This window comes from Drosophila sulfurigaster, chromosome X (genome assembly GCF_023558435.1).
Source record: "Drosophila sulfurigaster albostrigata strain 15112-1811.04 chromosome X, ASM2355843v2, whole genome shotgun sequence".
Classification (NCBI taxonomy): Eukaryota; Metazoa; Arthropoda; class Insecta; order Diptera; family Drosophilidae; genus Drosophila; species Drosophila sulfurigaster.
The window spans coordinates 23,262,519-23,289,517 of record NC_084885.1 but is presented as its reverse complement, the minus strand read 5'-3'; the positions used below and the strand labels follow the sequence as shown (position 1 = coordinate 23,289,517).

General features: G+C 38.8%; 1 protein-coding gene and 1 long non-coding RNA gene across 2 annotated transcripts in view; one reads left to right on the top strand and one right to left on the bottom strand.

Moving 5' to 3' along the window:
* LOC133848695 (uncharacterized) overlaps positions 1-3,245 on the bottom strand; it is a 56,038-nt gene extending 52,793 nt beyond the window's left edge. Inside the window, exon 1 of the long non-coding RNA XR_009895290.1 lies at positions 2,975-3,245. This is a non-coding gene — a long non-coding RNA (uncharacterized LOC133848695). The remainder of the gene's footprint in view (positions 1-2,974) is intronic.
* An 11,777-nt stretch (positions 3,246-15,022) lies between these two features.
* LOC133847961 (uncharacterized) lies at positions 15,023-26,413 on the top strand. Its single transcript, XM_062283308.1, has 3 exons — positions 15,023-15,673; positions 19,439-20,396; positions 21,423-26,413. Exons 2-3 carry the CDS (start codon positions 19,509-19,511, stop codon positions 26,292-26,294), a joined length of 5,760 nt encoding a protein of 1,919 aa, XP_062139292.1. The 5' UTR covers positions 15,023-15,673; positions 19,439-19,508; the 3' UTR covers positions 26,295-26,413.
* The last annotated feature ends 586 nt before the right edge of the window (positions 26,414-26,999 follow it).

The following is a 26,999-nucleotide window of genomic DNA, read 5'->3' as shown; positions in this document are numbered from 1 at the left end:
TTATCAGACTCAAACAACATATAGTATATATAGCAATGGAAGAGCGAGACAAAGAGAGGGGGGAAAGAGAGGGAGGTGGAGAGGTGCTTGGGCATCGAAATGTATTGAACAAAGTGCATGGAAAAATCATGGCGAAAATCGTGTCTAAAGGCGCGTAGCTTAATGCTCACAATCTCTCTCTCTCCCTCTCCCTCTCTACCTCTCTTTCTCTCTCTTCCGCTTGTGTGCTCTATTTGCCAATAACTTAGAAGATATATGTGTAGCGAATGAGTTTGTAACTTGCACCGATAATTTGTAATACCTTTTGCTCTATATATTCCACTTTATTTTTTTTCTGTTTGTCATCAAGTCGTGTCGGCTTTCCGTCTTAGAAGTTCACACAAAAATATGGTTTTTTTTTTGTGTTGTTTGAAGACGCGCAACAGTAATAATATATCTATAGTCTATAATAATAATGCCACAGAGAGAGAGACGATGAGCAAAAACTTGGCGGATGGATGACAAAGTCATCGCCTCGCACTTTAAACAGAAATATCGTAAAAAGCGAGTTGGGGGAAGATTTTTTTCTAACAAAACGTCGGTGCAAAGTCGATATTATTTTTTTTTTTTGTCGGATTTTCTGTGGAAATTACGAGGCGCCAGCTCACTGATAACTGCACCGCCCAGAAACACAGCAAAACACGCCCAACACTCTACACTCATAATCTCTTCACCTTAAAAACAAAATCTAGTTCCGTTTTATGTGTGCAAAAAAATAAAAAAAAAAAACCTCCCATTGATGGAAAATTTTCGAGAAAACTATCGATCGTGATTGATTAGAAATTGCTTATAAAACAGCACAGATAAAAAAAAATGTACAGAAGAATAAATTATTCAAAAAAGTTCATGATTATCAACATATTATTATTTTTTTTCGTCTCAAGTACAAATTTGATTTGATTTGATAGTAAAAATCGAAAAAAAAAAGAAATGTTAATTTTAGTACAAGTGGAAAATACGCGTCACATTTCAATCAAAACGTAAATTAGGCGAGAAATGCGATTGGGTTGGCAACAATGGGTTAACGTAACGCCCGCTTCGCTGCTATCACAAGTGAGTATCAATAATTTCGGGAATAGGAAATGCCAAACTTCTGTTGATAAAACTCATTTAACTTTAGCACCTGAAAAACCGGACAGAGGCAGTGTAGCTATCATACGGTATATACTGCAATATATGGTATATTATATGTATATTATGTATATAGGGTTAGACCAGAAACGGATTTCGGATGTGGCTTATCTACGAATAGTCAAGGAACAACAGCATTTCGTATGAAGTCGAATGTTGAACCAGACAGTGGCAGAGTAACTATCATATATTTAGTATATACTGCAATATATGGTATATTATAGTTAATCCAGAAACAGATTTCGGATGTGGCTTATCTAATGTGGCTGTGATCAAGGGACAACTGCAGCTCGTATGATGTCGAATGTCGATGATGATATCGATTCGATAGCAGTTATCGGTTTAAGTTTGTTTTTTCGCTGTCCCCGACGTTCACAACACTTGATATTTTTGATTTCCTACGCCTTCCGATGCCAAAAAATTCTATTTATACGAATCTTTCGTTGCAGATACCCTAACACAAATGGAGTCTACCTATTGTTCTATAAAGAATGTGAAGGAGAGGAGAACTTTTTGATAATAGTAAAAAGGATTGATTTTCTAGTTGCCTAAAAATATTATAAAAGTTTGTAAGCTATTTCTAGTTATTATAGTAAAATTCTTACTCTTTTTATTAGTGTCATTAAAAAAAGTTTTAATGAAGATTTGATAAAATTTTAGATATTGAATCATCGAAAAATGTTCCGAATTTATATATAGAATTTTCTCTTTAAATTTTCTATTTCAATATTTTCAATCTGTAAAGAGTTCTATATAATTAAAATTTCAAACAGGCAAAAAGGAAAAGGTTTTTAAATATTTATTTGTTTGCTATTTCAATATTTCAATCTTTTAAGTAAAATTTTATATATAAACAAAATTTCTAAAAAAAAAAAAAGAAAAAAAATAGACAAAGAAGAATTTAACTATTTCTACTTTTACTATATCGATATTTTATTTTTTTAAAGTAAAGTTTTCTAAATAAATAAAATTTCTAACAAAAAAAGATAGAGAAAAGAGTATTTACCTATTTATTTCTACTTTTACTATTTCGATATTTAAGTCTTTTAAAGTAAATAAAATTTCTAACCAAAAAAAAAAGGGTATTCAACTATTTCACTGCAACTATTTCCATTTTTTTTCTATTTCAATTTTTTAAAATAAAGATTTTCCCTATGATTCAAATTTCTATAATAATTTTGACTATTTCAATGTTTCAATCTTTAAAAGTAAACTTTTCAATATTATACAAATTTCTAACATAAAAGGAAAGGGTATTCAAGTGTTGTGCAAGTGTTTGGTTTAATCTATCGAACATTTCTTTGTCGCTGCGGACTTTTGGTTTGCTTTCGAAATCGAATCGAAATCTGTAGCACTGTGACACGTATCTCGGAGCTCTATCTCGATGGGGCCCATCCGCCCAATGCGTGTACTTCTTCATGTGCTGTGTCTGCTATATTATGTGTGTGGTAAAGTCCATCATTGGTCAGCGTTTGATTGATATAGCTACAAAGTTGGTGTCAATTCTCAATCACACTTAAACACCTTGACTGAGAGGCAGTTTCAGATGTGGGTGGGTCGAAAGGGAAAGGGAGTAAAGAAGGGGGGAGAATAGACTACGTCTCATGTCGCATTCAAAGTATCTTTATCTGCTAATGAGTTGCTGAGCGATGTGGCGCGACCACCGATGATGATGATCATGATGACGATGATGATCATCATGATGATGACACACCACACAGTGTTGGGGCCAACACCCACCACAAAAGTTGTGAAAAAGATATCGGCATTGTGTAGCGAGCAAATACTTTGGGGAGGTACTTACCCCACATACATTCACAACGTATCAGCGCAGCGATATATCCACATCCATGCATATCCACAACATCCGTTATCAGTCTCAGTCGCGGCTTCTTTGATCGCCCAAACTGACAAATGTAGCCGTCGAACTCAACTCAAACAGCCAACTGCCAACTGCCAACTTCCAACTGACATCTGATTGCGTTGTTTTAGATTTTAGCCACAATTATCACAAATTCACTTTCACTCACTTTATCCTTATTAAATTTTACAATAATAAGAACACTTACATATATAAATACACTTTTCACTTTCGCTTTATTATTGAATTTGTTAATTTCACTCACTTTATTTTTATTACATTTTTCAATAATAAAAACACTTCTTTTTATACACTGCACTTTCACATATATTTTTACTAACTTAATCCTTCTTCTTATTCACTTTGTTCCCATTAAATTTCACGTCCACTTCTATACACTGCATTTTCGCTCACTGCACTCCTTTTTAAGTTTATTAATAATACTACTTTTTATAATTTTGATTTGAATTTATTATAATGCCACTTTTAAACACTTTTCACATACACCTTCACTCACTATATTCCTATTACATTTTTCCTCCACTTCTGTTCTCTGCACTTTCACTTTCATTTTTTTATAATAATGTCACTTTTATACACTTTTTACTTGAACTCACTTTATTCTTATTAAATTTCATATATTTCACATCATTTTGAAATCCGTTTTACTATAATCATTTCGCTCTTTCTATGTGTTGTTGTTTCATTCTATTTGTTGTTGTATCATTTATCTGCAAAGAAAATTTCGATTCAATACAAACATATTAATATCACTTTTCAAGTATAGCAAGACCAAAGAGATAAAACAAATAACAGAATGCAATGAAATAGAATATAATTAGAATATACCAAAATATAATATTCCTAAAATGCAAAACTATACCAACATGTATATTTGGTATATTTAGTATAATGTATGAAAGTTACGAAATACAAAACAGAATTAATCTGAGTCATGCTTAGTTTACAAATACATATTCCTTAGCTTAATTAGCTTAGTTTATAACCTAATATTTATGCAGTGTACTCGACTATGAGACACCCGAAAAGAAAATTGTGGTATTATTAATAGAATATACCAAGATACAAAACTATATAAAAATGCATATATAGTATGTATATTAATTTAATGCACGAACGTATCAAAATACAACAAAACAAATAAAATATTTCAGTTATGCTAACTTTACAAATAGATAGCTTTCATTTTAAGTTTATAACCTAATGTGTATCCATTTGAATATACCAATATACAATATACCAAAATGTATATTTGGTATAAAGCATGAAAGTTACAAAATATAATATACAAAACCCGAATTAATCTAAAGTGTAACTCTAATTTGTAGCTTAGAAACCTAATATTTAGGCAGTCTGCAAATATTCTCATTTTAGCAAGCAGTTTAAATGAATGTTTACTGTGGTATATGGTTTTTGTAAATAGAATAATATTTTCCTTACTGCATTTTGTAGAATTTAAAGGCTATATTTCATTTTTGAAAAACTTCTTTCCTCATTATTCTAATCAAAATTCTCATCTAATTGCATGCCATGTATTTCCTGTCAAACAGTTGCAACTTTTACCGCTCAGGTAACTTTGAGCATCCACAACTAACATATTATCATCAGGCAGAAGATAGTTGAAGACACTTTGTCGCGTCAATTAACCGCAAATATTATCATCATTTCTTGAATTGATCCCAAACAAATGAAATCATAATGATGTTGTGCATGTTTTGTATGCATTTGCGCAAGTGTGTGTATTGTGTGTGTGTGTGTGTGTTGTGTGTGTGCAATGTGTTGTGAGTGTGATGAGCAGATGAATGAGTAAACAACGGCGCACAGAGACTGAGAGACCAATATTGTTTGCCATGCTTATTAGCAAATATTCTTATCAGTCTCTCAGTCCGTCTGTCTGTCCGTCCGTCTGTCTGTCCGTCCGTCCATGCGTCCATCTGTCAATCAGTCAGTCAATTGCGCAGGTCTTCAAGTCTGTGTTGGCGCTGAGAAAACAAAAGTGAAAGAACAATATGTAAGCGCAGGCTTAAACACAGCCAAGGCTCAAGACGCACAGATACCCTAGGAAAAGTGAAGAGCATAAAAAAACAAGAAATAGTTTCCTGAAGATAAAATCATATAGAAAACCAAATATATATCGAATATATATGATTATCATTCCATATAGCTAAATGTTTACTTCTTTACATGTTTAACTAGTTTACAGGGTATTTTCTACAGCTCGAAAGATGCAATAATCGATAATAGGAAAGGGAACACTGGCTGCACAAGAAACCAAAGCCAAAACAATAACAAACTTAAATAAAAACAAGAAATTCAACGCGTCTTAAGAAAACAATATCCATCCACAAGATATGGATACAGATACAGCTAGAGCTACAGCTAAAGATACGGATACAGCTACAGCTACAGCTACAGCTACAGATGCAGATACAGATACAGATGCAAAGCTAAACACGCTTATTTGCTTAAGTGTAGCTCCAGTCTCGAATTGAAATTGAAAACTTCAGACTTCCAACCTGGCAAAACCAAGCGATGGATGCGACTGATGACTGATGTGTGATGTGTGATGTGATGGGAGCTGTTTTCAGAGCTGGGGGATGGATGGATGTTTTAGTTCAGTTCAGTTGAGTTGAGTTCGGTTCGGTTCGGTTCGGTGAGTAAACACTGATCAGTTGACAATCAACGTTCAAACAATAACGACGAACAAAAATACTTTGAACTGTTTTTTTTTTTGCTTTTACTCTCTGTCTGTTTTCACAGATAAAAGATACAAATAGCGCAAGGTACAGATACAGATACACAGCTCAAGATACAGCTGCAGAGATACATCTACAAAACAAAAACAAAAACAAAAAAAAACAAGAAAGGAGAGCACAATTTTGCGATAAGCTCCAAAAGCTGGCAACTCTCTTCCGCCTCTTTTCTCTTCCTCTCGCCAAGTGAAAACTCTGACCAGGTTCGAACCCGAGGCCATTGGAATCGAACGTATGTCGAATATATATATAATATATATCTCAAATAATGACACACGGTACAGAGCGCACGTCTCGCTGTCTCGTTATATGCTTTTTTCGGGCATATTGAAACTGCGAGTTCAGTTTAATGTGGATACCCTGTAAAGCCCTGTTCCAAATGGAGTCCATTGAATAAGATGCTAAGCTTATAAGTATTTTTAAGATTGCAAAAAAACTGAAAACAAGATTTGATATCTAATTTTCTATTTAAAATAAACCAATCTTGAGTACAAATCTTGATTCTTTTTTGCTTAAGATCAATAAAAAAAAACTTAAATCAAAATTTGTAATCTAATTCTCGATCTAAAATAAAACATTCCTGAATCACGATTTTAACTTTTAGCATAACAAATCCTCATTTAAGATTCATTCAACATAAAAATCTTACTTCAAGATTGTATTTTTTTTAGAATCGACAAAATCTTAAATCAAGATTTACAATCTAATTTTCAATATAAAATATGTTAAAGCATTCTTGAGTAAAAATCTTGATTTAAGATTATTTCAACCTAAAAATCTTATTTGAAGATTGTTTTTTGCTTAAGATCGAAAAAATCTTAAATCAAGATTAGCAATCTAATTAACTAGAATTGTTTTTAAAAAGTTCTTAGAAGTACTTAGCTTACAGAGACTTTAATATATTTCAAAAGAACTGTCAACTAATTTTATCACGACAGTTATTGAATGTTTTCTAAGCAGTTTAAATTTGCACTTAGCAAACGTGAACTTTCAAAAACTTGTAGATTAATAGTTTAATTAAATATCCTTCAAATTTCAGCTTGATTAGTATAATATATTCTGATATTTTCCTAATAATTTCAGTTCAATTACATATCCTATACATTTCAGCTCGATTAGTATATATATATTCTGATATTTTCCTAATAATTTCAGCTTGATTGCTACAAAGAATAGTTTGTTTCAGTAACTTCTAGTCTAGCAATCCTAGACTTGAAACATTTGTTGCTGCTGCTGCTGCTGCTGCTGTTGATGATGATGATCAAGTCTCACGCTCAGAGCGGGCCACAATCATTACGAGCATCTGTGTTGTCGCATTTACAATTTGCAATTACACTTGAGTAAATATCAACAGCAACAACAACAGCAACAACAACAAAAACAGAAGCAGAAGCAGAGACAATGACAACGGAGATGGCGTGAAGATCGAGAGACTGACAAACATGGAAACTCAAAACTCTCTAGTTGCGTTTTGCGTCGTCGCGTCGCGTCGCGTCGACAACAACCCAAAACCCCTAATGAGCAATGTTTTATTTTGGCACAGCCTCGTCAAAAGAGTGGGGGAGATGGAGGGAAGTCTAGGTGAGACGCTGCCTCTGATATCTGTCAGAAAAACAAAAACAGAAAAGCTATCGAGCTATAAACATTCTCAGACAACTTCATCTTCAGCTTCAGCCAACATCTCCAATTCGCTTGTCATGTGAGATAAATCTGGGCAGCAACAAAACCGGCGACGCTTTACGACTGATAATGCGATATGATCATGTCTATATATATATATATATACATGTATATATATTAAGCAAATATATCAACTATCTGACAGCTGTCTTTGCATTTGAGAAGCTGTGGGAAAAACACAAAGCTCTCAGATGCTCACCAGATGAGTAATCAAATGACAAACGTTTTTCTTAGCTTTTTATACCCGCTATCCATAGGGTAGAAGGGGATTATAACTGCGTGCAAGCAGAAGGAAGTATCTTCGATCCTATTAAGTATATTGTATATTCCTAAAGAATACTTTTGTATGGTCAAAAACGCTTATGTACTAATGGTCTTAGTTGCTTTAGCTGACAACATATAATTTGGTATAATTTTAATGTAAGTCTTTATCAATATACCAAATATTACCTTTAGTATATTTTCAGTATTTTGTGATACATTAATTTGGTATATTTTTATAATGATATGTTGTACATTAATATACCAAATGTTACAATTTATTTTAGTATTTTTGGAATATTAATTCAGTATATTTTTTTATAATAACATGTACTCAATCAATACACAAAATGTAGCCTTTGGTATATGTTTAGTATGTTTTGGTATATTAATTTGGTATATTTTAAATAGTTACCGCACTGTTTTGTGTGAATGTAGTTCTAAGTTAATATACTAAATAAATATCATTTGGTATATTTGCAGTATTTTTTCGATATAATAATTCTGTGTGTTTAAAGAATGATAATATATTTTAAGAATATATTAATATACCAAATACACCTTTCGGTATATTTTTAGTATTTTTAATATTACCGCTTCGCTTTGTTTCCCACGTTTTTTCGTTGCTTCCAGGATTATTACGGTTATAACAATTATAATGTTGCAATTTCAATTCAACTTAATCATTAATTAAAAGCAACAACTGACGCAATGCGGTGCTGCAATGATCAAAGATCTTTGTCGCTGATATGCGATCAATGATCTGTTAGTGGTCTTGTTCTGGTTTTTCTTTCTTGCCAGCTCTTATCAATGCTTATATGGATGTAGATATTGATCTTTATGATAACTTGGGCATTGGCTTGATTTCACACCCACACAGCAGAGCAGAGAGAGAGAGACACATCACAATAATAATAATAATAATAATGATGATGATACACACCTTTGTTTGCGTCTCGACAGCCGATTATAGATGTCGGATCCAGAGACCTAGAAATATATATGAAGATAGATAGATAGAGTAGGAGTTAGAGAGATAGAGAAAAAAGTAAGAATGGATTTCACAAATTCGAAAGATCTAAGATAATGACAAGCGTGTTAACAGAACAAAGTTGTAAAATGAGTGCGATGATTTCTAGCGAAACCGAAGCTAAACACTCCATCAGAGTTCCCCTATCAGTCCCTCCACACACACACACACACATATAGTACTTAGAACGTAGCAGCTGCTTATCGTTTACGAGCTTTGGGCGCGGTGGGGTGTTCGATATTCAATGAACGTTACTGCTGATGATAATAATGATGATGGTGACGATGGTAAAGTGAAGTGAAGAGGGGGCGGGCGGGGCGGGGAGTAAAGGCAACCACAAGTGTGTGTACTTGTCGTCGTCGTCGTCGTTCTCGTCTGATTCATGCCCAGATACAGATACAACTACACACAACTACAATAACCCAAAACTCATTGACCATGATGATGATGCATATAATATCAGATCGACAAACTGGAACATGATGTATTGTTACCGATTGACGAAATAACTTCGATTCTTTGAGTTCTCAGTTTTCAGTTCAAGTATGGGAAAACCCAACACTCTCCCTCTCTGTTTCCAAAAATAGCACACAGTTATTCTTATAGATACTGGGGAGCTTAACACTCGCTTATCGAACAAAACCACACTATACAAAATTTTGAAAGAAAAGTAACACACACACACACACACACACTCATCACTAAGATTTAGCTGGAAATATGGCAAATTCATTCATTCTTATCAGTTCTCTGGTATTATTTTTACTGTCGCAAAAATTCATTTCATCTGTATTTCATATCGATCGAATTGAATCAACATTTTTCGCGCGTTTTTATCACCACCTTCTCATAAATTAACGAATCTGCTGACATCCCAACAACATTATCGGAAAGTTTGCTACCGCATCATGTGCTGATGATCATTTGACCTAATTGCGATCGAAAAACCCAACGCAGAAAACTTCGCTCGTGACTTGAATTATAGACGTCGCTTATCACTTAACTTAACTCGAAATGGTCATTCATGTTTTATCAGCTCTTTTCGTGTGTGCGTTTTTCTTTTTTTCCTTTTTGGCCTCTCAAATTGCATCAGCATCAGACAAATGCCATAAAATGTCTGACCATATAATTTGGGTTCTACCTGCGCCGACAGCGACTGCGACTGCGACTCGTGTCGCTAATCGCTGTTCAATACCAAAACAAGAAAAAAAAAAAACAATACACAAATGATGGCCAGACTCCTGAGAAAGAGAGAGAGAGTCCTAGACCTAGAGCCAGACTCAGAGCCAGACCCAGACCTCAAGACAGAGAGACACCTCGGAGAGCCGTCAATGATCTGACAGTCTGGTGTCGTTGATCCTTCAGAGTCAATTGGTTTCTGATGAGCTTAGCTACCGTATTGTAAGTGTATGTGTTTGTGTGTGTGTTTTGAAAGAGAGATTGCATAAGCTGCATATGGAATTTCAGAGTCTCGGCTATTTAGATTATATGTATACATATAAACTGTAAACTATTAATTGCCCAAGTGATAAGTACGCTTACTGAGTCATGTCTTGCATTCTTTATCTTGCAGTCTAAGGTGCATTTCTCATACATCTAATATTTATCTGCAATTACTATTTATCGATATGCAGTATATATTTGGTATATTGTATTTTTACAATTTTACTATGTGCAATTACAATATTACTATGTGCAATTATATTCGTTCAATTTAAATTTAGCATTCATTTTCGGTATACTGTATTTTTACAATTTTCTGTTGGTTCGATTTAAATTTATCTTTAATTTTAGGTATACTGTGTTTTTATTTTCAATTTAACTGTGTGCAATTATCTATAGATTCAATTTAAATGTACTATTTTTTCTCTTTTTTTTACTTTTTGCCATTCTATTTAAATTTATCGTTAATCAATATATTTTCAGATAAATCCTTCATTTACATTTATTTCTATTCACAAATATGTATATGAGCAAATGTTTTTTTTTTTAATTAAAATTGATTTATAATCAGCACTTTTATCAATAAACCAAACATCAGATGTACTGCATTTATATATCTTTTTTTTTTTATATATTTAACATATAAAAAGTTCAATATAAACGTAAATTATTTAAAATTGCAGGTATTTAATAATTAATCGATAAATTTATCGATTACATATTCATACATCTCATAGTCAACATTTGCTCGCTTTGCTATTTTTACCCTTCAATAATCATAACAAGTATCATGATGAAAATGCATTTACTCTCGCTTACTCTCTGTCTCTCTCTCTTTCTCTCTCTCGCTCGCTTATTCTGAAGCTGGCTCATTTAACCGCTGATCCACTTGTTGAGTCCCGCTATTTGCATTTTGTCTGCTCCCCTTTTCGCTTAAACAGCTACCCCTCCCCCTCCCCCACCCCCTCTCCCATTCACAACTTCCTTTTGCTTAACTCTAAGGTATTCCGCCGTTAGCCGTAAACTCTGACTCATGCTAACGTAACGTACTTCACACACACACACACACACACCCATGCAAAGCGCGGGTGGTGCAAAGTTTAAACACAACAAAAAAAGTAAAACATACGAAAAAAAAAAGACAAAAACAAAAAGAGGCGCGCGCGCGTTATTCAATTGTTTTACTATACACAATAATTTGTTGTTTATCAGCAACAATGACGAACAAATGTTTATGCTCCCCCCCCATCACGCTGTTGTTGCTTTCGTGTGTTGTTGTGTTGACTGTGCATGAATTTGCACAGTACGAATTTTTGAGTGCGTAGCTGTATGTGTGTGCGTGTGTGTGTGTAAGTGCGTGTGTTTGTGTACTCACCTTGACATGTCAGACGCCGCAATTCGAAGCTTATTAAATCCATTAACAATAACACATAATAGTTGTAACGCACGTTTAATTATCACAATTACTTGGATTTGTTATTCCCGCAGACATCTCGATAATGTTAACAACTGGAAATCGAAAGTGCATTTCTTTCGCTTTGATTTTCTTTTTTCTTCTCTCTTTTTCGCTTGCATTGCAAAAAGGGCAAATCACAGACTAAAATGGAAGCTGCTGTTGAGCCGCGATTGCTGTTAATGCTGCTGTTATGGCAATGTTAATGTTAAGCGTGGGATCGAAAGAGCAGAGAGCTTTTGTCTACTATGTGCACGCAGGTGTGTGTGTGTGTGTGAGTAAGTTTTATGCAAAGTTAAATGCTGACTAAATGCTTGCAATTAAATGGTAATGTCGCGCACTCTTCTTGTTACTATTGTTGTTGCAGCTTTAATTATGTTATGTTGACTGTTGACTCGTTGTTGCTGTTGTTGCTATTGTTGGCTGCCCATTATCACTTTCAGTCTCATTGAATGGCGAACAATTGAAAACAACAAAAACAAAAAAAAAAGCGAAACCGAAACCATTTCTCAGCTGTTTGCAAACACACAGGCAGCAGCAAGAAGAGGAAAGAAAATAACGTAAAGTAAAAATTGCACCGTTGCCGTCGTCGTCGCCGCCATTAATGTTTATTTAACACGCATTGCCACACGCGCTGTCGACGTCGCTGCCGGCGTTGCCGTCGCGTCGCCCGCCCACGCGCACACTGTGATGCGTGCCTAGGCGAAAAGCTATTGAACGAAAAAAAAAAACAAAAACAAAACAAAATATTTGATCGACATATTCTGCAGGTGGCGAACCACGGTGCCAAATTGCGCATAGCACTTATTTCAAGTTCATTATAAATATAAAACGTAAATATTATTAAATTTATACAAACAGTGCTTGATCGACACTGTTATTGCACGTGTAGTGCGCTCTCTTTCACACACACACCCTCTCCCACCACGCGAGTGCGTGAGTGTAAGTGTGTGTGTGTGGGCGAGTGTATTGAACTCTTGCTGCATTTTTTGCACAATATCTTCTGCATTAATACATATGTATGTATGTATGTATGTCTGTATGCTCGCATTTAATATTTTTGCTGCCTTTTGTTATTGCAATTGTTTTAATTTTGTTGTTGTGTGTTTTTTTTTCGCCGCCTTTTGTGCTTATTGGCAATAAATTTGCGTTCCGCCTGCTGTTGCTGCAGTTTATCGGTCATCGTGCTATCGATTGATTGCACATCGCGATGCTGTTAACAGAGTTATCGTCAGTGCAAGAACAAGCAAGCAGGCGTATGTATGTGTGAGTGTGTGGGAGAGAGGCAAAATGACGCCAGCCCCTCTTACACTCATTTGCATTTTTCGGCAGCTGACTGCGTAAGTGTGTGTGTGTGTGTATGTCTTGCACACCTTTGTTGGGGCGGTCAACTGTGACAAGAGGAACAACAAGAACAGCACCATTAGCAGCATGGGCAACAACAACAACAACAACATTAACAGCAAGAGCGACAAAATCATGCGAGAGTATGGGAAGGGGGGACCGAGAGAGACGTCTAAAGCGTCTTCTTTGACTTCCGTTTTCCGAATGAGTTTTTTTTTCAAGTTTGAGGTGAAGGTTGAGGGAAAACGCATTGTGGACGCCCCTCTTGATGTGTAGTTCCAAGTGCAGACGATTAATGATCGATTGAAGCGACGGAAGAAACTAAATAAATGATCCCAAGAATTGCAACGCTGCTGAGAATAAATTTGAAAATAATGCTTACATTAAGTTCAGGAAGAGTTCATCATTTAATACTTTAAATAACTTAACACAGATTTGAAGATATCACAATTATTTTTAATTTTTATAGTAAACGATAAAATAAAGTAAAAAAAAACAGTAGAATGGAAATGCAGAAAAAGAGCTGATAACAACACTTTTAACATTATGATTAAAATCAGAAAATAATATATATAACATTTTATTTAACGAAAAAAATAAAAGGTCATGAAAAGAAAATACGAATTAATTCAACATAATTATCTTAAACCGCAATGGACAAAATTCCAAATAAAACGGAATTCAAATTTAAAATTCAACGAAAAAAAGAGGAAAAACAATTCTAAAGAGAAAGCAATTAACCACATTTTGCTTAGCGCTCCCAACTAATCTCTATAATTATCCTAACGAATAATTATCTTACAAGAAAATCAAAACACGTATCAGAAAATAAATTAAATAAAAGAGCAACACATTAATTGTGTATTATTTAAGATGCACGCTAATGAACTCAACGACAGCCAATAAGTAATATGCTAATTAACTTTACGAAACGCAGATTTAGCGAAACTTAAATTAAGAAAAAACAAATAAAAAAAAGATACACTACCAAAAAAAAAAATAAAGAAAAATACAACTATCGCCACGAACGGCAGTAAATTGCAAAAGCAAAAAAAAAACATCTGAATTAACATAACGAATGCAGAATGCAGCAGATAAATCAACTGAACGAAAGCCAATAACTCTTGCATTAACTTTACGCAGCGGCAGCGAAGCGCAGTCGAGAGACAGTCCAGAGTATTGTAAATCTGTCAACCACCAAAAGTACATAACACAGAAATACATACATGACTGACTACACATGCATACATACATACATACATACATGTATACATATGTGAAAAGGAGAGCACTTCTCTCCTGGTGGCTGCATACATAATATGCACAACCCAAGTACAAACAAACAAACATACATTGAATACATACGTATGCAATGGTACATAGCGCCTTCTCGCTTTAGCACACACGCGCGCACGTACGCAAAGCACGCAAGCGACATGCGTGTACCCAACACACACACACACATACATCGAGCTGTAATCCTATTTGCCTCCAAAAATAAAACGAAAGAAAAATCCAAAGAAAGAAGCGGCAAAGCTGCTGCTGCTGCTGCTGTTGCTGCTGCGGCTGCGACGTCTGCTTCCTTTTACGCCAAAGATTTGATGGGAGAGCGAACGACGTGACGTACGCGACGTCGACGACGACGACGACGACGACTGCGCTACTCTGCAGGTTTTTATCTAACCAATACCAATGCAAGACAACCACCAACACAACAACAACAGCAGCCGCAGCCACAGTCGCTCTCACACACACACACACACACATGCTCACGAATGCTAAAGCAAGCAAGCAAGAGGGGCAGCCATTGCGTTCTCTCTCGCATTTGCTCCGTCTCGGGTTTCGCTCAGATGTCCGATGTTCGTGTCAGCTGCTGCTGCTGCTGCTGCTGCTGCTGCGCTGCCTCACGCTGCTCTGAGCTGGGCTGCGTCGCGCTGCTGTCGACGTTGTGGTGGCTCTGCCGTGCGCTTTTATAAATACAACTTCATAGATGCGTTCAAATACAGTTCAGAAGTCGAACCGAAAAGACGTCTTGAATTTGTTATTTTCTTCTTTTTTTAACACACACGTTACTCACACACTTCGTCTCGTACGTGTCTGCAGCAGAGCAGAGCAGAGCAGCGGGAGCTGCACACACAAATTAGATAAAAAAAAATAACACACAACCGAGACTCAACTCAAAGTCTTGCGCTGCGGCTGCGCTCAGAACTCGTGTGCGCGTCAACGTGAAAGCATCTGCGGCGCGCTCCGAAAAAACATCAAAATAAAATAAACAAACACAATATAAATAAAATACAAAAATATACAAACACTTAAAGGTGCATATATTTTTTTTTTCTTGGATACTTAATACAATTACTTCAAATATTTATTTTAATTTTTTTTTTAAACAACAATTGCAAAACCAAAGAGAAAAAGTGTATCAAAAAGTGCAACTAAAACTAAATTAATGAAATTAAATAAATAATTAAACAACCAAGTGACTTCAAGTGACCAAGTGAAACCACAACAACAACAGCAACAAGAGCTACAACAACAACTGCAGCAGCAACAACAACAATTTCAACAACTACAGCAACAACTACCAAAAAAAACACGGCTACCAAAAATTCGAATGCCGCCGCCAAATTGTTCAAATAACCAAAAACAAAACAAAGGTAAAAATCCAAAATAAAAATAAAATGATAAATAAAATAGAAAAGAACGAAAACATAAATAAATAAATACTCTATTATTTTTTTCTTGTGCCACACAAAAATTTGTCCAAGTGTTTTTGTCAAAAAGTGCAATTAACTAAAAATGCAGCAGCTATGGATTATTAATCTCAAGTTTCCAAGTTACTTTTATTTTTTTCCTCATCGGATTTTCATCAATTTATTTTTTGGACAGGTTTTTCCTAGATTTAAATTTGCTTTTCATTTCCCTATTGGATATATTTTTCAAATTATTTGTTAACTTAATTTGTGTTAATTTTAAGGGTTTCACACGCAATTGACCTTTCTGATGTTTTACGACCTTAAAATCCTGTCAAAGTTCATCTTTGATTGACCCTTTTTTTTTTGGTTGAACTGTGAACTTCACCAAAAAAAAAAAGAACTAAAAAAAAGGGTTGAATTGTTGTCACAATTTGTAATTGAAAAGTGTTCCGACATTTCGTCAGCCACATGAACGCGATTTGATTGTCATAAAACTTTGTATCGTTTAGATATGATTATCATGCTGAATAGTTCAATCCGTAATCAATGAATTTCCTTACGAAATCGATTCATAATTGGGGAAAACCTAAATACACATTTCGGAAAGCTTTAATCATAAAAGTAATTGATTCATAAAAACATTTTTCCTAAGAATTTAATTAAATCATTTTTCTGTTAATATATTTCGATTGTTGAAAGTTAAAAACTTTAAAACTCTAGAAATTCACCAGATTTTCATTCAGTAAAAACTTTATGAGAACTATAGAAATTTTGAAATATTTTAAAAATAATTTGGAAATACATAATTATTATCGTAATATGAAATTTTTGTTTTTATATTTACTGGATTTTCATTTACCAAAAAACAGTTTAAAAACTTAATGATAACTTTAGAATTTTTTAAATATTTGGAATAATTTTTCTTTAAATATATTTTTTATTCTTGAAAGTTAAAAGTATAAGAATTTTAGAAATATGAAATTGAAATATTTTATCAGATTTTCATTCAGTAAAAACAGTTAAAAACTTTATGAGAACTACAGAAAATATTTCAAAATAATTTGCAAATGATTTTTATCGTTATATGAATTTTTTTAGCTATTTTTCCATATAGGATTTTCATTCAGTTTATAACTTTATGACAAATATTTTTGAAATAATATGAAAATAATTATTATCGTAATGTGAAATTTTTGTATTTATTCAATCGGATTTTCATTAAGTAATATATTGCAAATATTAAAAAAAATTATTTATTTTCATTTTAAATATATATTTTATTGCCATTTCAATTAATTTCTTTAAATATGTGTTATATATTTTATTCTCATTGATATTATTTGATCTATATTAAATTCAATTGCTTTAAATTTATCACCAATGGGTTAAACGCAGGCATCAATGGGTTAACTGTATGTGGGGCTTTACTTAGCTTAAGGACTAGGGCGCAGTGGGCGTGGCTTTATCTCAATGGGTTCTCCGTGGCGATGAGTCACGGACGAAATTGAAATCAGCCAACCAAAATGAAAGAACACAAACAAAAACAACAATAACAATAATAATAACAACAATAATACAAATAGAAATAGCGAAAGAGAGAGAGAGAGAGCGAAAGAGAAAGGAAGACACTCGTAGCTTGTTATCGCTAAAGTTTTATTTTTAAAAATGTCAAGTTGTCGCTGTTGTTTTTTTGTCGCCAATTCAAAATCCTAAGCGCCAGCAGCAGCAGCAGAAAGCAGGAGCAACAACAGCGACGCAATGAAATTGCCAACTGATAAGCGTTAAATGTTAATGAGCAGCAAATGGAAATGCAACAAATACTCAAACACACACACACATACAAGTACCGATAGCAAATCGATACGCACAGCGTGTGCAAGCGAGAGCGAGCGAGCAAGCAAGCAAGCAAACGAACTAGCAAGAGAGCGCGTGAGCACACTCAAAGAGAGAGCAACTCTCTGACTGCATGTGCAGTTCACTTCGCTCTCTTCAACTTCGACTTCTACTTCTAGAAGTCTTCTTCTTATACTGCTGCTGCTATTCGCCTTTGACTTTAACTTCTGCGCTTGAAGTGTTGATTTCATTTCAACTGAAATGATTTGAAATAAAATACAATATATACCATATATAAAATACTTTACAAATTAAAATTTCTGCAACTAAATATTTGCGTAATTCAACATCATGTTCTATAAGTACTCAGTACTCTTCTACTTCGACTTCTACTCCTAGATGTATTCTTCTTATACTGCATACTTCTACCTCTGATGCTAAACGTGTAACTTTCATTTGAACTGTTTCTTCTACTAAACTGATTTTAAATAAAGTATAAAATACAACATATGTAAAATAATGTCCAAATTCCAATTCCAATCTTCAACTAAATATGTATTTATCTACTTATACTCAAGTACTTCAACTTATATTTCTACTCCCACCCCCACTCCCACTTTTTCTTATTCTACAGCCGTCTACTACTCTCTCGCTTCTTAAAATTTGCTTTCTTTGTGCACTAGAAGGCGACGGCAATAGCAATAGAAGAGTGTGACAACTGTTTTTGAGCGTCTCATTTGACAAATTCACTGTAGATCAGCTGTTTAAACTTTTTTCAGTGTGATCCTCATAACGTTTACTTTTCTGTTGCTTTTCGCCAGAAATTGAGATACGATCAGCGTCTCAAAGATCTTGATGATGATCGTTCCCCTTAAATCAACAGATCTAATAACCAATTCCAATTCCAATCATCAATGACTGATTTCGATTATTTGTTTTCTTATTTGTTTGCCATTATTCCAGGAATTACAATAATGTTCTCCTCCGATATCTGCGCTTTAGCTTTACTAAGAACTTGCAAATTACTTTTAAATAATTGCAATAGCTTTTCACTTTCCACAACTCTTGTGTTTATCAAGAAATCTAGATGAAATTTTCAGAATATGCAGTTAAAGTCGAAATCTTTGCATTCGCTTTTAAACGAACGTTTTAACCAGAAAAATTGGTATCTTAGAAGGATTATAATAAATTGTTTATTATGGAAAATGTTGAAAATTTTACTATAATATTGAAAAATGTTTAGCAAAGCAATTTTCCAGTTATTAAAACAAACTGTAGCCGAGTTCATTGGGCTTACTTAAATAGTTTTTTTGAGAATATTATAGAAAACAGTTGAGATTTCTATTAAGAACAGTGAGAAGCTAGAGAATATAGATTAAAGCTTAAAGAATTTTCAAAATGTTTATTTTGAAGCACTTTTCATGTAATATAATATAATTAGTGAATAAAGTATAATAAAGTATCAATCATTTCTCATATTTTATATGATCTAACAAATTTGTTTTTTTTTTTTTAATAATTTTCAATCTTTTATCGTATTTTTAAGAACATCAAAACATATTTTAAATAATTTTCAATACTTTCGCATATTTAAGAACCTTAAAACATATATTAACACATTTTCAATCTTTTATCGTATTTATAAGAATCTTAAAACATATTTAAAAAGAAAAAAGTTCTTATATTTCGAATAATTGTTAATCCCTTATCGTATTTTTGAAAACTTAAAAAAGAAAGTTCTTATATTTTAAATAATTTTCAATACTTAATCGCATTTTAAAGAACCTTAAAACATATTTGAAATAATTTTCAATCTTTTATCGTATTTTTAAGAACCTTAACCTTGTGACTTGAACTAACTTTACAACCCATTTATCTCAATCTCTTTCGCAGTCGTTAACGATCTCAATTAGCCAAGTTTTAGCAGCCAAGTTCATAAGCAAAGCAAAACAAAGCAGCAAAGATGCTGGCCACACAACAACAACAACAGCAACAACACACAGCGACAGCAGCAACAGTTGCTGCCGCAGCGGCAGCAGCGGCATCTGCAACAGTTGCCCACAGCGATGATGGGCATAGCTTTGATGGAGAGCGACAGCGACGTGATTCGACAACATCGGAATCATCGTTGGAGCATCTCGATTTGGGACGCACACCAAAGAAGCTGAGCAGCAGCAGCGGAGCGCCGCAGCCGACGTCGACGCCACACGAGACGTCAACGTCGACGGCGACGTCATCACGCAAACGCAAATTGCGACAGCAACAACAACAACAACAGCAGCAACAAATGTCCGATGAAGAGCAAGAACAACAACAGCAGCAGCAACAAATGCAGTTGGAGACAACTGCGCAGCGACTGCGACACAAGCAGCGACGCAACGTCGCAGCCAGCGCCAGCATCGTTGTCGATTACAGCGCCAGCGGCGATGCGAGTTCGCTGCGCAAAAAGTTTCGTCTCAATCGCAGCAGCAGCAGCGCAGCCGCCAATGGCGATCTCTCCGAATCGGGCTTCGTCGATGGCAGCAGCGCCAACAGCGGCTATTTGCTCAGCAGCAGCAGCGGCAGCGGAAGTAGCAGCGCAGTCGCTGCCGCCGCCGCAGCAGCAGCCGCAGCTGCAGTTGCAGCACAGCAACAGATGTCGTCGAGCAGCTCGGGCGGTTCATCGCCTCAAGGCGGACTGAGCTTGTCGAGTGCCGAGTCCGGCATCGGAGCTGGCGATGAGCACATGAAATACTTGTGCCCCATCTGCGAGGTTGTTTCGGCCACGCCCCACGAATTCACCAATCACATACGCTGCCACAACTACGCCAACGGCGACACCGAGAACTTCACCTGCCGCATCTGCTCAAAGGTAAGTGTTAGGGTATTCTATAGTCGAGCATATCAAAGATTTTTATAGAATTATATCCCTTATATATAGAGACTTAGCCTTGAATACCTTGCAGCGCTTTCTTGAGTAGAAACAAAGGGTCTATCACAGTCGATAGCACTGCTATGATATGCTAAGCTAAGTCTCTTAATTTTTGAGAACTATTTTCTAGTCAAAAAAGTTGAAATGAGATCAGAAATTATATTCTTTTATTGTTACTCAAAAAGGGTCTATCACAGTCAAAGCTTATGAAGTATCTTCAATATTGTTAAAATGAGACAAGAAATTTGTATAGAATTATATATGTTATATAATCAAAAAGGGTCTAGAATTATATTCTTCACTTTTAACTCACAAAGGGTCTAGGTTAGGGGGTCTATACTTTAAGAAGCATGTTTTAGTCAATAAAGTTTAAATCAGATTTGAAATTTTACAAAATTATATTCTTTTCGTTCTACTTAACATAAAAGGTTCTATCACAGTCAAAACTAAAATGTCTATACATATTTTAAGAAGCAGATCAGAAATTTTATAGAATTATATTCTTTTCTTTTCACTCATAAAGGGTCTATCACAGTCAAAGTCATATTAAAAGTGAATAAGAAACTAACAATGACATAGCGATAAAGAGTCAACTAAGGCTGAAAGGGTCTCAACAAGTCGAATAAGTAGTAGGAAAAACGCTTTACTTTGGCCTGTTGAAAGGGTCTTCACAAGTCAACTGTAATAAGAAAAACACTGTCAAAATATTGAAAGGGTCTTAACAAGTCAACTAAGTAATTAGCGAATAAGAAAATAATAATTGTATAGCAATAAAGGGTCTTAGCGACTCAACTAAGTAGTAAGAACAACTTTTTTATTTGTAGTCTATTGAAAGGGTCTTTACAAGTTAACCAAGTAGTAGTAAGAAACCCGCTTTTTACTTGAGTTCTGAACTGTTGTTGAACTGTTGCCTAATACCTTTTTTCTCTTTTCTCTTCCCTCCACCCTTCTCGATGGAATGAACAGGTGCTGTCGTCGGCCTCGTCGCTGGATCGTCACGTGCTGGTGCACACTGGGGAGCGACCCTTCAACTGCCGCTATTGCCACCTGACATTCACAACGAACGGCAACATGCATCGTCACATGCGCACACACAAACAGCATCAGCAACAGTCGCAGTCGCAGTCACAGTCACAGTCACAGCAGCAGCAACAGTCACAGTCGCAACAGCCATCCGCACAGCAGCAACAGTTGCACTCACAGCAGCAGCCACATCAGCGACGTCAGCAACATGCGGCAACAGCTGCAAGTGGAGCGCAGATGTCTGCGACAGCATCGGGACGAGCGGAGAGCTATGAAAGCGATGCCAGCTGCTCGACGGATGTTTCGAGTGCAGCGAGTCACAGCAGCAGCAACAACAGCAGCCACAGCAGCCAACGTTCCCTCCACAATAACAACAACAACAACAACAACAATAACAGCAAGTTGAACAACAACAATGAGCTAGACTTGGAGTTGGACAACAAACAGCGACGCCACAAGCTCATCAACATCAACAACAACAACATCGCCGAAGATCAAGATGAAGCGGTGGAGCAACCACAGCTGAAATCCGAAGCCGAGCACGATGAGGATGAAGATGAGAATGTGGACAGCGAATCGGAAGTGACGCAAGTCATCACAAGCACTCCCGATGTGGCCACATTGCTGGCGAGTTCCTCCCGATCGGGGGGCACAACACCGACGCAGTTGCTCAGTTGTCCCGCCTGTGCGGCGGATGATTTCGAATCGTTGCCTGCACTCTGCCAGCATCTGGATGCCCAGCATGCGGATATACCGGCGAAATGTCGCGAATGTGATGTGATCTTTGGCAGCCATCGTCAGCTGCAAACGCACAGCTGTCGCATGCAAATGTTGCCGCTCCTCGGCGCCAGCTCATCCCCATTGCACAAGCAGGAACATGACGACGATGTCGGAGATGAGGACGTTGATGATGAGGAAGTCGCTCCAGATGATGATGATGATGATGCGGAGGCAACAGCGCAGCGACACAGCGAACGCAATGACTTCTTTCAGCAACTGTATCTCAAGGGTAAATCCTCAGCGTTGGCACAACAGCAACAGCCCTCGTTGCCTTCGCCGATCAAACACGAACCCCCGGCGAATGCGAATGATAGTCGACAGGATTTGGCGGACATTCAAAGCATTCTGAACATGACCAGCTCCAGTTGCACCTCGAGTTTTTTGCGCAACTTTGAGCAATCGGTGAACACTCCCTGCTCCAGTCAATACAGCCTGGATGGTCGGGATGGCGATGAGGAGGCGCAGGATGCATTCACCAGCGAATTCCGACGCATGAAACTCCGCGGCGAATTCCCCTGCAAGCTCTGCACCGCTGTTTTTCCCAATCTTCGTGCGCTCAAAGGTCACAATCGTGTCCATCTCGCTGCCGTGGGTCCCGCAGGTCCGTTCCGTTGCAACATGTGTCCCTATGCGGTGTGCGACAAAGCAGCTCTGGTGCGTCACATGCGCACCCACAATGGAGATCGTCCGTATGAGTGCGCCGTGTGCAATTATGCGTTCACCACGAAGGCGAATTGTGAGCGACATTTGCGCAATCGTCATGGCAAAACGAGTCGCGAGGAGGTGAAGCGTGCCATACTCTATCATCCCGCCGAGGATGCCAGCTGCGAGGATGCCAAATCCTCTGGACAACAGGAGCTCGCTGAGCTCAGTTATCGCTCGGCAACGCCGCCGCTACCGACGACATCGGAGTCAACGAGTTCCCAGCTGAAGCACATGTTACTCTCGGCCGAAGCACCGAAGATACAGGTGAAGAGTCTCGATCAGTTGGTGGAGAAACCAACGGCAGCCATGGATCTCAACATGGATGTGCTCGATCTGAGCAAGAAGCCAACGCTGGCTCAGGAGTTGCTCGAGCAGCGCGAACGTGAACGGGAGCGGGAACGAGAGCGAGAACGTGAACGGGAGCGTGAGCGTGAACACGAATTGCTGCTGCAGCAGCAGCAACAGCAACAACAGCAACAGCAGCAGCAACTCTTTGGCGCTGGCGAGGCAGCCACACAGTATATGCAGCAATTGTTTAGGAATCTCATGTTCCAGCAATCCCCGGGATTTCCCTTCTTCGGTTTCATGGCGCCGCCCAACGCAGCAGCAGCAGCAGCCGCAGCAGCAGCCACACCTGATAAGTCTAGCTCTACAACAGCAGCAGCCACAACTGGCACGCCCCTTGGACTGCCACTGCCCCTCCCGAATGTGGGCGTTCCGGTGCCAGCCGGCGGACCCGTCAAGATGGTCATCAAGAACGGAGTGCTGATGCCGAAGCAGAAGCAGCGTCGCTATCGCACCGAACGTCCCTTTGCCTGCGAGCATTGCTCGGCGCGTTTCACGCTCCGCTCCAACATGGAGCGTCATGTGAAGCAACAGCATCCGCAGTTCTATGCTCAGCGTCAGCGCAGCGGACATCATGTGATGCGGGGACGTGCCGCGTCCTCAAGTGCCGCAGCCGCAGCAGCAGCAGCGGCGGCAGCAGCAGCCGCAGCAGCCATGTCCAATCTAAGTCAACAGCAGCAGCAGCAGCAACAACATTCGCATCATCCACATCATCCGCACATCTCGGATCAGGTGAAGTACGCGATACTCGCTCAGCAGCTGAAGGCCCGCAAGGACACGGATCTATTGCAGCAGGCGCTCGCTCATGGCTCCAGCAGCGTGGTTGGTGGTGTGGCCAACGCCAGCAATCCGCTGTTGCACTTTGGCTACAAAGCTGCGAACAGCAATGGCCAGAGCAACGGACATCATGCCGCGACGCTCAACGATGACGATGAACCGCCGAAGCTGATCATCGACGAGGACGATGAGGATGAGTTCGATGAGGTGGAGGATGAGGATGATGAAGACGATGTCGAGGAGGAGTTAGATGAGCAGGAGCAACAGCCACAGCCATCGCAACAACAGCTGGAGGATCAGACTGAACCCGAGCTCATCGAGGAGTCGACGCCCCGCAGCTCTACGCCCATTGAGGCAGCCAAAAAGGTGGCCGAGACCATACTCGAGCAGGCCATCAAGGCAGGCAAATCCGACACAGCGGCGCTCTCCAAGACTCCAGTCTCAGCCACTCCCACCCCCTCAACACCTCCCGCACCGCATTCGATGAAAACCCTAATAGCCCAAGCCGAGTCAGTAGCCAAATCGCTTAAGGATGTGGCCAGCTCACCGTTCAAAGATGAATCTCAGGATCTGGTGCCGGTGTCGAAGCTAGTCGATAATGCCACCAGCAATCAGGTGTCGTTCAACAGCTACTTTCGTCCCAGCGATGTGGCCAATCACATGGAGCAGAGCGATGAGGAGGGCTTAGTTGCCTCCGGCAGTGCCTCCGAAAGCAACAATTCCGGCACCGAAGATGTGACCAGCAGCAGCAGCAATGAACCGAAAAAGAAGTCCGCCTACAGCTTGGCCCCGAATCGTGTCAGTTGCCCGTATTGCCAACGCATGTTCCCCTGGAGCAGCTCGTTGCGTCGCCACATCCTTACACACACCGGCCAGAAGCCGTTCAAGTGCTCGCATTGTCCGCTGCTCTTCACCACCAAGAGCAACTGTGATCGCCATCTGTTGCGCAAGCACGGCAACGTCGAGTCCGCAATGAGCGTCTACGTTCCCACCGAGGATGTTAGCGAACCGATACCGGTGCCGAAGTCCGTTGAGGAGATCGAATTGGAGGAGCAGCGACGTCGCAAGGCTGCCGAAATCGAGTTGGAACGTGAACGTGAACGCGAGCGGGAATTGGAACGTGAGCGGGAACGGGAACGCGAAAGGGAGCGTGAACAGGAACTGGAGCGTGAACGGGAGCGACGTCAACTGGAGCAGGAGCGTGAACAGCAGCAGCTGATACAACAGCTAGCGGCAGCAGCTCAGCTCAGTCAGCAAATGGCCGCAGCGGCAGCAGCAGCCGCCGTCCTCAATGGGGAGAATGCAAGCTCAACTGCTGCAGCTCCGGGTGCAGGCGAGGCACAAGGCAGCGATTTACCCTACAAGTGTCATCTGTGCGAATATTCGTTTGCGGAGCGTTTGCAGTGCTTGGATCACATCAAGCAGCAGCATGCACAGGAATTTGCTCTGCTCCTCGCCAAGGGCGCCATCGAAACCGAGAGCGGAGATCAACAACAGCAACAGCAGCTGCCTCCTCCTCCTGCTCCCGCTTCCGATGAGGAAAACAGCACCACAAATCCGTCGTCACGCAACAAATATCCCGACTACAGCAACCGCAAGGTGATCTGCGCCTTTTGCGTTCGTCGCTTCTGGTCCACCGAGGATCTGCGTCGTCACATGCGAACCCACTCCGGGGAGCGTCCCTTTCAGTGCGACATTTGCCTGCGCAAGTTCACGCTGAAGCACAGCATGTTGCGGCACATGAAAAAGCACAGCGGACGCAGTCACAACGGCGAACAGGGACAATCCGATTGTTCCGATGATGAGCAGAGCGCTCTGAATAGTCCGCCCAGCACTCCTACGCCCACGCATAACAACAACAACAACAATAACAACAACACCAGTAACAACAACAACAACAACAACACTTGCCACAACAACAACAACAATAACAAGCAGAGCTTGCGTCTGCCCAAGTTGCATGAGCTCCTGGACAAGGCGAACGAATGGCGCGAAAGTCATCTCGGTGAGCACAAGGAAAACATCGGCGAAGCCAGCAAACCTTCCTCTGCTGCTTCTGCAGCTGCAGCTGCGGCTGCTGCCGCCGCGGCGGCTGTGGCCAGCGGTGATCTGATTGGCAATCTGCTGGGCATCAGCGATCAGGGCATTCTCAACAAGTTGCTCTCCTCCGCTGACGAAGCAGCCAAGCTTCTGGGCGTCGACAAGTAAGCGAAAGAAGGAGGGTGCAAGCGATGACCGCTGGGGTAAACTAACCCCACAAAACGTTGCCAGATACAACATATACTAACAATATATACTAAAAAAAAAGAAGAAAACTAACACCACACCCAGCTCAGTAGTCTATAAAGAAAACCCTCACACTATAGTCAAGTCGAAAAAGGTGCTTCGGTCTGGCCGAACGATGGTTATGCCCTTGCAGTCGCGCACAGACAGCGATAGCCAAAAGCTATACCAAATTTCAGCTCGCTAACTCAACGGGCAGCTGAGTTCCTTGAGTTAGGAGTTGTTAGTAAAAGCTGTATAGCAAATTTCAGCTCGCTACCTCAACGGGCAGCTGAATTCCTTGAGTTAGGAGCTGTTAGCAAAAAGGAATACCAAATTTCAGCTCGCTAGTTGAACGGACAGCCAAGTTCCTTGAGTTAGGAAGCGCTGCAAAGCCAGTTCCAGTCATCTAGCTCAATGGGAAGCTGAGTTCCTTGAGTTAGGAGCTGTTAGTAAAGATTATATACGAAGTTTCAGCTCGCTACCTCAACGGGCAGCTGAGTTCCTTGAGTTAGGGAGCGCTGCAAGGGTTCTAACAGCATGTTCCAACATTGGAGCATTGCTAAACTTTGAACTGTATGCGAAAAACACACACAGAATGTTTGTAATTTTCGCCCCCGTATACATATACCAAAGCCTAAATAGTTTTTT